General features: G+C 44.6%; 4 protein-coding genes across 4 annotated transcripts; all 4 read right to left on the minus strand.

Moving 5' to 3' along the window:
• Positions 1-2736: 2736 nt before the first annotated feature.
• Positions 2737-3781, minus strand: HO133_006140 (uncharacterized protein; the record flags this gene model as incomplete). Its single annotated transcript, XM_037297042.1, has 4 exons — positions 2737-2946; positions 3092-3175; positions 3232-3593; positions 3751-3781. The coding sequence occupies 4 exons, from the start codon at positions 3779-3781 to the stop codon at positions 2737-2739; spliced, it is 687 nt and encodes a 228-aa protein (XP_037147616.1).
• Positions 3782-5813: 2032 nt separating this feature from the next.
• Positions 5814-6398, minus strand: HO133_006141 (uncharacterized protein; the record flags this gene model as incomplete). The annotated part of the gene is made up of 2 exons (XM_037297043.1): positions 5814-5973; positions 6010-6398. The coding sequence occupies 2 exons, from the start codon at positions 6396-6398 to the stop codon at positions 5814-5816; spliced, it is 549 nt and encodes a 182-aa protein (XP_037147617.1).
• Positions 6399-8798: 2400 nt separating this feature from the next.
• On the minus strand, positions 8799-9779 carry HO133_006142 (uncharacterized protein; the record flags this gene model as incomplete). The annotated part of the gene is made up of 1 exon (XM_037297044.1): positions 8799-9779. One exon carries the CDS (start codon positions 9777-9779, stop codon positions 8799-8801), a length of 981 nt encoding a protein of 326 aa, XP_037147618.1.
• Positions 9780-10089: 310 nt separating this feature from the next.
• On the minus strand, positions 10090-12227 carry HO133_006143 (uncharacterized protein; the record flags this gene model as incomplete). The annotated part of the gene is made up of 4 exons (XM_037297045.1): positions 10090-10962; positions 11051-11123; positions 11174-11663; positions 11690-12227. The coding sequence occupies 4 exons, from the start codon at positions 12225-12227 to the stop codon at positions 10090-10092; spliced, it is 1974 nt and encodes a 657-aa protein (XP_037147619.1).
• Between the last annotated feature and the right edge of the window lie 515 nt (positions 12228-12742).

Below are 12742 nucleotides of genomic sequence, written 5' to 3' on the forward strand. Positions count from 1 at the left end.
TCTTAATAAGCTAACTTATAACTTTAAGACGTTTATTAAACTCTTATTTAAGTTAAAGATAATATCGTATTAAACTAATTAAAATTTTATTTATTATATAATTTATATATTTATATAATATAAATTAGCTAGAATAACGTTATTATTATAAATTTATTAAAATTCTTTTTAAATAAAAGCTTAAATAGATTTTAATATAAATAATAATATTACGATAGCGATAGCGATAATATAAAAAATCTATAAATCTATAAAAGAGCTATATTAAGTCTCGATAATTAATAAACTATATATAATCTTAAATTTAAATAATTCTACTATTATATAATATAATTCTATCTTCTACTTATCTTTAATAATAATTTAAATAAAATTTAACGAAGTAGATTACTAGTCGAGAGCTCTTATTAAGAATTCTATAAGACGCTATAATTCTTAAGAGAGAGAAAATTCTTATTATTCTAATATATCTTAAATTTAAAAATTTAAATCTTAATTATTCTTATATAGATCTATAACTATAATTAATTATAATCTAGAAATTATAAAATAAATATTTTATATATTTAAGTATTTATTATTAAAGTATTTAAAAAAATTAATTTATATAATATAAGAATAATAATTTAATATTAATTTAATATTACGCTAAAAAGTTTTCTCGACTATTAAATAAATATTAAGATTTTAAAATAAAGTTATCTCGATTATTTTAAAGCTATTAAGATGATTTTATAAATTCGCTATTAATTTATTTTATAACGAGTAAAGGCCTATGAATTAAATTTATAATTATTTTTTTAATTAGAGCTATCGAGTAAATAGATAAGCGATCTTTAGTAAGCGAACTTTAGTAAGCGATATTTAAATTCCTTACGCTTTAATAATTATAAGACTATATTTAAAAACTCTTTTTTTTATCTAAAAGCCTATATTTTATTCTATAATTTAAAAAAAAATCTTAAAATTTTAATAGAAAATAAAAAAGTTATTCTATATGTTAATAACGTATATCTATTTTTTTAATAATTAATAATTATAGACGCTAATTTATTTATTCGCGATAACTTAATTAATCTAATTAAAGAGCGTAGTAATTCTAAATTTATAATTAACTATATATATAAATTTAAGATTTTTAAGCTTAGCTCTATCTTATTCTTTTATATATACTAATATAACGAATAATTTAAATATTTTATAATTTAATATATATTAAATTTTATAAAATTTTAATAATTTTCTAGATTATAGTTAATTGTAATTATGAACCTATATAGAAAAATTAAAATTTTTGATTTTTGATTTTGAGATGTGCCAGAAATGGGGGAAATTTTTTTTCTTTTCTTAAGGATTATGCAATCAGGGGTAATTAGCCCGGCGAGGTGTCGCAAAAAATTCCCCGCCGAAAGCTTTCGTTCTGCTACCATATTTGTCCTTTTTATTCTTCGCGGAAATCCATGTCCTATTATTCTCACAGGCTGCCAGTTCGATCTTCCTCCATGCTTCACGACTTCTCAAAATTCATTCTAGTGACCGAAACACAAAGTGATGCCGACAACCTTTGCTTCCTCTTTCTATTTGACCTCTAATGTCGATTGCCGAGGTATGCTTGGAAGACTACTTACAATATTGAGCATGTCAAATACCATCGTCGATCGCCGAGCCTATCTCTCTAAAGCTGCAGTCCTTTTTCTCAGCGTCCCGTCGTTGCATCGGCATTTGAAACATGGCATACGGAGTACTGCAGGGGCCCATACTGCCTGAGTATCTATTGGATGAACCCCACCGTACATGGAGACGCTTGCCTTGAACATGAGCTCCCCACCAATGACTTGCAATCTTTCCAGCAGCCACTCCCAGAAGAGGCAGTTGATCTGTGCTTTTGATCCGAACCCACCTTGCCACCTTCACCCTGTGACTCCTGCCTACAAATACCCGCTTCCCTCTGCGACTTTCCTTGCTTCTTACATCTTCCCGATAACACCTTCCAGCTTCCACGATATCACCATAGTAGAACAGTCGCGTCACATTCGCCCTCAAAAAATCGCATCCTTCACAACAATACTGACACAAGCCTTACTACCTTTTTTCACCCAGCAGTCTATACTCCAGAAACAAAAAAAACATGGGTCAGTCACCCATTTCATTTCTCCACGTTGCCCTCTCGTTTGCCTTTCGTTTTCCCACCCTCCAAACATATTGACGTTCGCCTAGCTCCTGGATGCTCTTGCAGCTGCGGCAGCTCATGCGCCTGCCCAAGCGGAAAGTGCACTTGCAAGTAGACACGTTGGTGCGCACTGTAGAGAACGGTAGTCCAGTATTGATTGATTGACTGACTGGCGGACGGCAGATGAGAATGTCGGGAGAGAGGCTCTTCCGAAGGGATGGTCGTTCGGATGGTGGTGCATTCTTATCGTGAGGGTTTCATGCATTGATGGTCGTGGCGGTGGCTGATGGCTGATGGCTGATGGTTATAAGTCAGCAGTACAAGTTGAGAGGCATGATTGATTATTGTTCTCTTCGTTACATGTCACATTCCTTTGAAAGCAACGGGTTATTTGTCCTTTAGGTCCTGAAGCAAGCTCTTCCTGTGTTGCTGCAGTAGTGCTTGAGAATACGAATCTACTACTGTCGTCCTTGGCAAAACAGCATGCAATTGTATATACTATGTACCTCGGAGAGCCCCGGTAGTCCGCCCTGTGGGTATTGAGCCCGCGTTTTCCCATTCTCCGCTCACAGGCGGCCCGCCATAAGTGTCGCTGAACCGATCGTAATGAGCCCCACGAGCATACTCAGTCCACCATATGGATCGATAGTCTGGGCTTCTGAAGCCTTGGCAGTGCTGGTAGCGGTAGAACCAGTGCTAGTACTGGTGCCGGTAGAAGTGGCCGGGTTTGAGGTTGCAGCTGCGGTGGCGGGAAGAGAGGAAAGCTTCGCATCAGTCTATCATCATGATTTTCTTGTCAGCGCTTTTTGTTTGAACAGGACTTGGAGCCTTGATCAGCCTCCAGAGAGTGTACTCTCACAGCATGTCTCAAGGCTCAAACTCGGGTTTGAAGAAAGGGACAAGCACTGAGGAAATACTTACAGTGTACGCCGCGGACAGGCCGGTCACGTTCTTGCAGATACCGGAAGGCGTGATGAAGCCGGCGATGAAGTTGACCGTTGAACACTTTAACATTCGGTATCAATAAGTAGACTGCGAAATTGAGAAATAAGCAGACTCACCTGATACAAAATTCCATCAGGCGCATCCTGCACAACTCCAACAACGCCCTTTGAACCAGCCCAAGTCGAAGGTACCATAATACCAGTCTCGCAGTAGTCTCCAAGACCCGTCTGCACGACGGCCGGCAATAGATCTGACCAATTCCCTGACGCGGTCTGATCAAGCGTGGCGCGGAAGAGCCAGGTTGCCATGGGGTGGATGGAAGTCATTGCGATGAAATCGCCGCCGACGTGGAAGTCTGTGACATTGTCCTTGGAGAAATCGACAGTGAAGCTTCCGCAGGGAGGAGTGGCCTCGAGACTGTCATCGAAGCCTATCGTAGGGGGGAAATTGAGGAGAAAGTGCGCTGTTGATTGACCAACTAACACGCCCGTCAGGCAGAATGCTAGACTCGCAAGAAACCCCATCTGTACTTTGGGATCGCTGGCTTTCCAGTACTTTCGAAAATTGCAGTGCTCAAGTGAAATGGGGTTACTCCGTAGAAGGAAGAACAGGGAGGTTCTAGCAGAGAGTCTTACGAATGGAGATACAGCACGCAGGATCCAACATTCTGCAAAGCTAAGCTTGTGACCGGCCCTTGAAATGGTAAAGAGTAATTGTTCATTATTCCCTTTGCGCATCGGCAATTGAGATTCTTTCTTTCTTTTTTTCTTCCTCTGAGCGAAATTGGCCGACCTGAGCAAGTTTGAGCGAATTATGCATGTCAACGGTATTAAACGGTATTGGCGTACCGTTACCGAGATTAGCGGTGCCTCCCACGGTATTAGTACGCGTTCAGGTATCTTGCACATCGCTGAAAATTGTCCTTATCTTATTCGTTCAGGAACCCATGAGCCTGCATCCCCACTCGGTCCTGGGGAGAGCTCATCCAGAATCTCTCAAGTCTCTCTTTCTTGTGCTTCTTCTCTTCCGCTCCTGCAAATAACTAGAGAGACCTTCTATTGTTGTGAACCACTGTCAGAACAACATCCGCCAGATGATTTGATCCATAGCCATGGTACTCCTATCTCTTTTCCTCCTGTTGGGTCTAACTCAAGCCCAAACGTCTCCCACCGCTGTACCGAACAGCCTATCGATGCCGGCAGCGTCGACAAGCATGGCCATGAGTGCAGCCGCGACTTCCTCTTCCCCAGACTATAGCATCACCGCACTGGCGGCGGTCATGTCGCAGCCGTCCTGCGTATACAACTGTCTAATTCCGATTGGGTTAGCCGACCCGTCGGGTTGCGACGACGTCTCGAACGACTGCGCCTGTCTGAGCGCCCCCAACGACGTCTTGGACGTTCTTACCGGCTGCGTTCATACAGTCTGCAAGTCTAGCACCAGCGCGTACGCTGCCACTGCGACGAGCCTTTACGAAAGTTACTGCCAGAGCATCTATGGCACAGCAAGCTTTTCGCAGGCTTTTGTCGCCGAGTCTTCAGCGGCAGCGTCAAGTAGCATAGCTGCGGCCATGAGTGCAAGTAAAAAATCGAGTACAAGCATAACAGCAACAGCAACGCCAAGCCCTACTGCAAAGAGCTTATCAATAATGTGGAAACCGTCTCTGTTAGTCGTCCCAGTCCTAGAATCTTTGCTTCTTGGTGTCCCAGAGATGGCTTACACAAAGAACAGTTTTGTAGCGAGCGTTGCTGCAATTTCTGGTATTTGGGTTCCCTTCGTTGTCTAGAAAATGAACGACACAGGAAAAGCTTGATCAAATTCATGTACATTGAAAGGCATGATCCATGGGGGTGTCATCAGCTAAGAATTCGAGTACGGAGCATTACGCCTACACTATAGTGTCAGCGGAGGTGTGTTTCTTCATCGAGAGACCTTGCACCTCCCTCACGTTGAGAACTGATGTCCGAAACATTTTCCATCTCTGCCTGTTCAGTCGTTTCAAGTCCGTTTACAGATCAGCATTCGTAATCCAAGCGCTTTCTCGACGCTGATTTAGCCTGTTTAAAGAACCTACCAGGCGAATTATCTAGTGTTAGAACTTCGCAGAATGAGTTTTGCCTCAGACTTGTGGAGTTTCGAGCCAGCATCTGAATTGGCCATCGAAACGAAAGTGAGTAGTGGAGCAACGACCCTTTTCCCCTGATTTCTTTCAGAGCAACAGGAAGCTTCCATGGGAGATTTTGCAGGATTCGATATGTCGGCGATTCCATCGGATAGCAAGGCATAGAGTTTCGACGACGGGTTTCTGACCTTGAGATAGATCGTAGTAGAAGGAACATTCTCTGTCGATTCTAGTAACGCATAGCAATCAGAAATACTGGGGGGCGACCTTCATCTTCTGTGGAGATTTACGACCGCCATAAGAGCCACGTGTGAGTTCAACCATCAAGCTAGTCAAGACTTTGATGGGGAAAAAAAATTGAGAGTCCCTCCACGTACGGCGCCCTCCCCCCTCTTTTACCTCTGATGAGGCTTTTGCAGGTTTGCAGGGGAATTCTACAAAAACCCGCTTTTTTGGAGGTCACTCCCACCGGAGTCCACGATTGGTGGAATTTCAAGTCTCGATGTACCGCTTCTCCGTCTTTAAAGGAGAGAACAGCCTGGACGGAGAAGTTATCGAAAGACTAATGATGATAAGTTACCGCTTGACCATTCTGACCTGCACCTTGCTCAAACGGCTAGGCACCATCTCGACGCTCTTCGTATGCGTGCCCGGATTGATGTATTTCCCACTCATGCTAGTCGTCGACTGGGCAATTGACAGAGCAAAACCGCTACCACGAATAGTGGTATAAGGACTGCCACACTCTAATCAGTCGAAGTCAGTGCATAACAACTCGAATTTGGTATTGCCGCCGCGGACATTGACGTTTGAGGATGCGTTAGAAAAGAGAGGATCAACGCCGGTGAGGTACTGAATCTGATCTGTTTGAAACCGAATGTTGTAGAACCGTCGTCCGGGCGTTCCACCAGTAGCGGAGACCGTCGCTGGTCGCGGTGAAGGTGACACAGACGCCGGTAAGACAGGCGCAGGAGCCTGCTGGCCAGAGCCTGAGCCTAAGCCTGTGCTTAGGCCAGGAGTGAAATTTGTACCTCCGAGGGGAGGAGCGAGTAGAGAGAGAGACAGCTGCATTTGATGAGAGTGAAGATGGTCGTGAGTAAGTCGGCCGGCGCCCATGTCCCTGACCCCCTCCTTGGTGTCCGAGGACATTTTAGGATCCATTGGGGCGAGAAGGAGTCTCACAAATGCATAGGCCAACGTCATATAGAGGGGCTTGTGCGTCGTATTAGGGGAACTAGAGAATGTTATACACCCGAAATCAGATTCAGCACTGGGCCGGAAAGTAGAAAGCAGAATGCTGAACGTGATTTTGTACTTACAAATGAGTGTATGCTTCTGGGCCTGCAGTGAAATGAGTGCGCAAGGACTGTCAAAGCGGTGAACAACGATATGAGAATGATATAGCCTTGAAGGTAAGCCACAATCCGCACAGCATCTGGCGTACCCATCCATATCCTGCTTTTGCTGCCTTTTGTCTCTCGACGTTATACTAGATAGGAGCTGAAAATGCCCAAGGGGTATATTTGGACTGCACTGCAAGTTTTGTCAAGCTTTGACACATAATAGTCGCACACGATCCAAGCTGATGAAAGTGCAATGTAACCGGCCTATCAAACCAGTTCATTGACTCTAAGCATTGTCTGGAGGAAACAAAGTCAAGATCTTGATCTATCAGTGTACTGTTTCGTGCATAAATGACGGATGGCCTTGCTTTGTACCTCAGCATCTCAAATAATTCATCGATGTCGCATGCCTCCGTTCTATCATGCTATGGAAGCTTGAAGCACAAGCGTATGAGCAATGCCAAATCTTTGCGACAGAGTATTAATAGTCCGCAGAAGCGCAGAAGCTTAAAAGCAAAAAGAGACCTCTGTTGTGAGAGAACCGAGCACATCTGAAGTGGTTAAAAAATCTAAAAGAGTTTCAGCTGGGCAGAGGGCAAAGATTTGCCATTTCCAGTCAATGATATTCAGAATTCCGAACCCTGTACCACAAACCATGCTGTGGCATTGACTCGCGCTCTAGTCGTCCCTCCGATGGAATGTAGATGGACTGAATGTGTACAAGCAACGTGTATACATAACCGCCATAATCTTAGCCAGGTGTCCCAGCGGCTCTCGAAGCCCAAGAGAGGCAAAGCGTATTACCGAACCACTGGTGCCATTGGAGATTAGACAACGCTGCGCGTCGTTCGTAAGATCTGTGGAAATCCAAGAACAACTCGAGTCGCAGTTGGTTACCAGATCTACTCGATGTGGCTATCTCCCTGTAGCGCCCTATGCCAGCGAACATCGGATTGTTCCGCTTGGTGCAATTTTTTTGCCGCCCTCCGTGCGCTATCACCTGCAGCGGCTTGGCCGCGTACTGGGACAAATACGGATACATTGCAACAGTTGACGTTAATGACCGCTCCCCGGAGGTGGTGGAGACAACGATGGAAAAGCTGGGTGGGGTGAAGAGCGCCGGTGACGCAGCAGGGAACTGGCAAGAGACTATCATGTTTACACGTGACAGTCAGCGGGACGCTGTTGAATTTGGGTACTCTGTTCGACGGGGGCAAATTCAGTTCGGCGTTACTCGAGTGGTTTCTGCTGATGATAATCCGAATCGTTGTCAAGCTCATCAATTGTCAGCGCGAACTAAGATTAGATCTCCACATCCACAATCCGGTCTAGGTCCGAGACTTTTGTGATGACGCGCTTCTGATCGCATCCTTCAATAGAAAACCAAATCCCCGACATGCTACCAGCGTGTCTGGTATTGGTAGACATGAGAATGAGTTGTCCTTGCTTCCTGAGCGAAAGGTTTACTACCACTGCTGAGTCGCCAGAGGTCATCACCAAAGGTTCTGCACAGCGCTAAAAGTAGCCCTAGCCCTACTACGAGTAAAAGGTCTTGTTCATCCTCTAAACCCACAGTGACGTCCATATCCCCTCCAACTTTTTCTGCGCGCTACTGTATTGAAGGCGATATACATATACACGCAGTCAATATGGTGGCGTCCTTGCAGATAGCTTCCCTTGATAACTCCGCGAGCCATGAAAGCGTTTAAAAACAAGTGTCGAAAAACCCGCGTTCTTGAACAACCTGCAGACTTATTCTCAAGCCACGCAACTATTGCTTATTTGCATAGAATCGACGATCCCGACTCTTGCTTAATGTCCCTCTACGAGCGGAAACATAGACTTTTCCCTGCTGAGTTCCACATCTTGCCCTGTTCTGCGAACCTAACGGGGGGTCAGACGCTGAACCCTCATGCTCAAACAAGCTTGAATGTGGCTCAAGCGCCTGCAATGCTCCCTGCTATGCTACCTGAAAATACTCTAGGGGGGTGCACTGCCCTAAAGCCTCGTACCCACACCATTTTGGTGTCCTCGATGCTGCAGTGCCCAAATTTTCTCAAGAGCATCCGATTTTCACAGAGGTATCTCGTTATGGAAAAGTGAATTTAAACACAACTCAAATCTTATCATTCGTTCCGTACTATCTAAGGACTGCGAAAAGCCCCTCCCAGAGACGAGTCTCTTAGCCTTTTCCAATGTGTCTCATCAAAGATGGGTGTTAATAAGCCCAGTCGACTCCGTATTCGATTAGTAAATCTCTGACTTGTCGTGCCCTTTGATCAAAGCCTTGTGGTACATTGTCAGAGGCATTACGAGAAGCAAATTGTCTTTCGAAAGCGTCCAACTTTTCTCTTCTCCGCGAGTCTGATTTTCCTGTTCCTGCATATGTTCTGTATGCGGCAGCGCAGTCAACGATTTGGATAGATCCTATGGTTACATGAGAGGTTTCTGTAAGCCCTTCACGTACTAAGCTACCTGTGCCATGCGAAATTGGAATCGTTCTCGCCCCTTCATCATCTCCTGCCGGTGGGTATTGGGTGGCTTCGGAAACCCAATCATCAAGAGTTTGTTTGCGGCTTGTCGTGTCAGGGTGGCCAGAGCCTAAGGCTGTCTCGGAAAGGCCAACAACTTTCGACATCAGAATCAAGGCTTCTTTGTGTGATTTCTGTGCATGCCATATTACTGCCAGATCGCGCATGGGTCTGAGTGTCTTTGGATGGCTCTCGCCCGATATCTTCTTTTGCTTGTCCACCACTTGTAGCGCGAGTCTTTCTGCTTCTTCCCATCGTTCTTGTCCTTTGTATACCTTCATCAGGTTACCCATGCTGGCCAATGTAAAGGGATGGTCTGGCCCCAGGCTTGTCTGTCTCGTATCTACCACATGCAACGCCAACACTTCTGCTTTTTTCCACTGTCCTTGCCTCATGTATGTTAGCGATAGACTTCCCATGTTATTCAGAGTCATAGGATCTTCTCGGCCAATCTGCGTTATGTTTGCTTCCATGATTTGCACTTGCAATCTTTCGGCCTCGCTCAATCGTCCTTGATGGGAGTAAGTCGAAGCCAAGTGGCTCATAACGAGCATTCTCTCCGGCACGGTCATCCCCATGTTTGAGCTCACATCGATCGCTTGCAACTGCAACTCTTCTGCGTCTTTCCATCGTCCTTGGGAAGTATAGATTGACCCCAAGCGAATCATGTCCGTCACTGTGGAGGGATGCTCCGGGTTTTTTCTTTTTTTTTCTCCCCACCACTTCCATTGCTGTTTCCTCCGCCTCCTTCCATCGTCCTTGCTCCTGGTACATACACGCGAGAGTCATCAGAATACTCAGGATCAGTGGATGATCCCTCCCCAAAACTTTCTCTTTCATTTTCAATATTCGTAAAAAATATTCTTCCTTTTGTCCTCGCTCACCCTGTAAGTATGCCGGCGATACGACTGTTGGTAAGACTAGACTAGTGCCAGATTCCTCATACTGCTTAAATCAGTCAACGGTATTGCGCGAACATCAATCACTGATCGGTACCTGCACTGCCTCTATTTCCTTCCTTTTCCAAAATTCTTGTTTTGTGTTAAAGGAGGACAAGACTTCCGAGATGTTCATGGTGTCTGGGTTTTCGGAGCCCAATACATTCTTCCTTATTTCCAGCACTTGCTTTCCTAGTCGTTCGGCCTTTTCCCATTTTCCTTGATCGTGGTATATTGTTGCTAGATTACTCATGCTGGTCAATGTGACTCTATGATCCAATCCCAGTTCGGACAGACTTGCGGTCATTACTTGCGTCTGCAACAACTCAGCCTCTTTCCATTGTCTTCTTTCCCCATGAATCAATGCCAGGCTGCTCCTGGTACCCAGTGTATCTGGGTGTCTTTCCCCCAGTGTCTTTGAACTCCACTGTAAAACCTGTGTCTCTAGCTTCTGAGCCTCTTCCCATCGTTCTTGCATGATTAAGACATTGGTTAATGTCGACTTCAGAACTCCGATGATTCGATGATCGACTCCCATAATGCTTTCAGCATCAGCAATCTCCTTTCTGATGCGCGATGCTGCTTGGTCCAAATTTCCTTTCTCGAGATAGTAATGAGCACCTGTGGTTGATCTGGCTATGGTATGACCTCGATATAGAGACTGATTGTAGATACCTTCCCGAGGAGATGATCTCACTTCGCCGTATCGTATCCGATCGATCTCGTAATTGAGATCTTTCTGCGACCTTGCAGCTTGCTTTAGAAGAGCTGAGGCTTTGACGTCATCCTTATCCACGCCCATTCCAAGCGTGTAGCATAATGAGAGCTCAAAAGCCGCACGTTGTGAACTAAGTGCAAGCGTAGAAGACCTGAAGACTCTCTCTTCTAGGCACGCGGCAATGTGGGTACGAACCTTATAATGAGATTGGTACAAAGGAAATATTGACAGAGCCACCTAACTACAGTTAGCCTAAAATCATACATGAGGAATTGGACTTCACTTGTACCCGAAAGTCCTTTGGGAACTTGGGCCGATCACTTGCAATCGTCTCGATAATATGGGGGACAAGAATTCTGCCCGTAGTTTACCTAACATGCTCTTCGAACATGAGCGAACGCCTTACCTGTTTGGTGCAAGAAGACGCACTAATTGGCCGAAGTTTGAGCATCGTTCAGCTGGTTCAATGGCCAAAGACAGATCAAAGAGCTGGTGGAGATGGCGCCTTTGCTCATCATTCACATCGTGCGTTTCGGTAAGCAACTGATGGGCAAGGGCTGACGTCGCTTCTTTCGATTTCAAATCTTCGTAGAAATCGCGGTGTGCGGTCTCCCCACCATGGTAGCATAAAAGCCACAAGCAGAACATACCAAAAGAGTAGACGTCCATTCTGACGGCGCTGGCGCCATGAATTGGACGGTGATGCCATTCTGGAGCGGTCCAATGTAGAGTTCGGGGCATGAGTATCATGTCGTTGGCACCGCCAAGCCAAGTGGAATATCCAAAATCTGCCACTTTCGCAACGTACTGCTTCGAGTCATTTTCAAATATCAAGACGTTTGCAGGCTTGATGTCTCCATGGACAATGCCTTCTTTTATCAGTTGCACTGTTGAGACTAGAACAGATTCTTCGATTGCTCACCGTTCAGATGCAAATCTGAGACTGCCATAGCAACTTCAGCACATAGCCTAATTCGGTCCCTCAGATCCAACCTCGTCCCCGCGCCTTGCTCCATCAACGTCTTGAGATCCCCGTGTTGGGTCTTTTCAAACACTAAGACGGGCCATACCCTCTCGCCATCAGGTTCAATATCCCAGCATATTCCCTCGAGCCTATTAATATTTGGATGACCACGTATAGATCTGTGGCCCAACACCGATATCTCGGCTGCCAGCGCTTCGAATATTGCTGTTTTCTTCGCCTCGGATAGAGCTAAATCGACGGAAGATAGACGTTTGAATGCAAAAGCTGTCTCCAGATTGACTGAAGATTGGCTTATTTCTGCTGTACCTCCCTTGCCGATACTGGCCTGTCCAACATCCCATGAGATTGGAAGGAAACCAATATTGAGACTTTGCGCAATCCCGAGGAAGGTGAGAAGATCATAGGGTATGTCCGTTGCTGCTACTGATGCCAAAGTAGCACTTTGGGAGAACTTCCCCGAGCTTGTGAAAGACATCAATCTATCTAGATGGCAATATGATGACATGATGCACCACTTGTCACAGACCAATTTGTCGGCTAGCTGTCACTGCTTTTAGCGGACTGGTGCTTGACGTCGTCTACTGTGAAGGGTAAGGGATTTCCCATCTCATCAGACAGTCCAGGCACCCACGTGTGTTGGAATTCGGATCACGTGACTCTCGGCGCCAAGGCTTGGCGGTCACATAAGGCACCTTAGCTCGCCCATGTCAAGTCGCTCTTCTACTTTCATAGAACTTGATAATAATATGACTGAGTATTTTATATTATAGTACTTCTATAGATTATAAGTCTAAAATCTATTTAAGAACTATTATACTATAACTATTATTCGTCTCTATAGCTATAGCTATTTTTAAACTTTTAATATATTAATATATATAATAGAATAAAATAGAGTTAATTTAAAAAATCTTAGATTTATATATATAGCTAATTATAAATTCGAGATTATTACGTCTTTTAGCGAGACTATCTAAGTTAGCTCGCTAG

Source organism: Letharia lupina (assembly GCF_014066315.1).
Source record: "Letharia lupina isolate WasteWater1 chromosome Unknown contig_23, whole genome shotgun sequence".
Classification (NCBI taxonomy): Eukaryota; Fungi; Ascomycota; class Lecanoromycetes; order Lecanorales; family Parmeliaceae; genus Letharia; species Letharia lupina.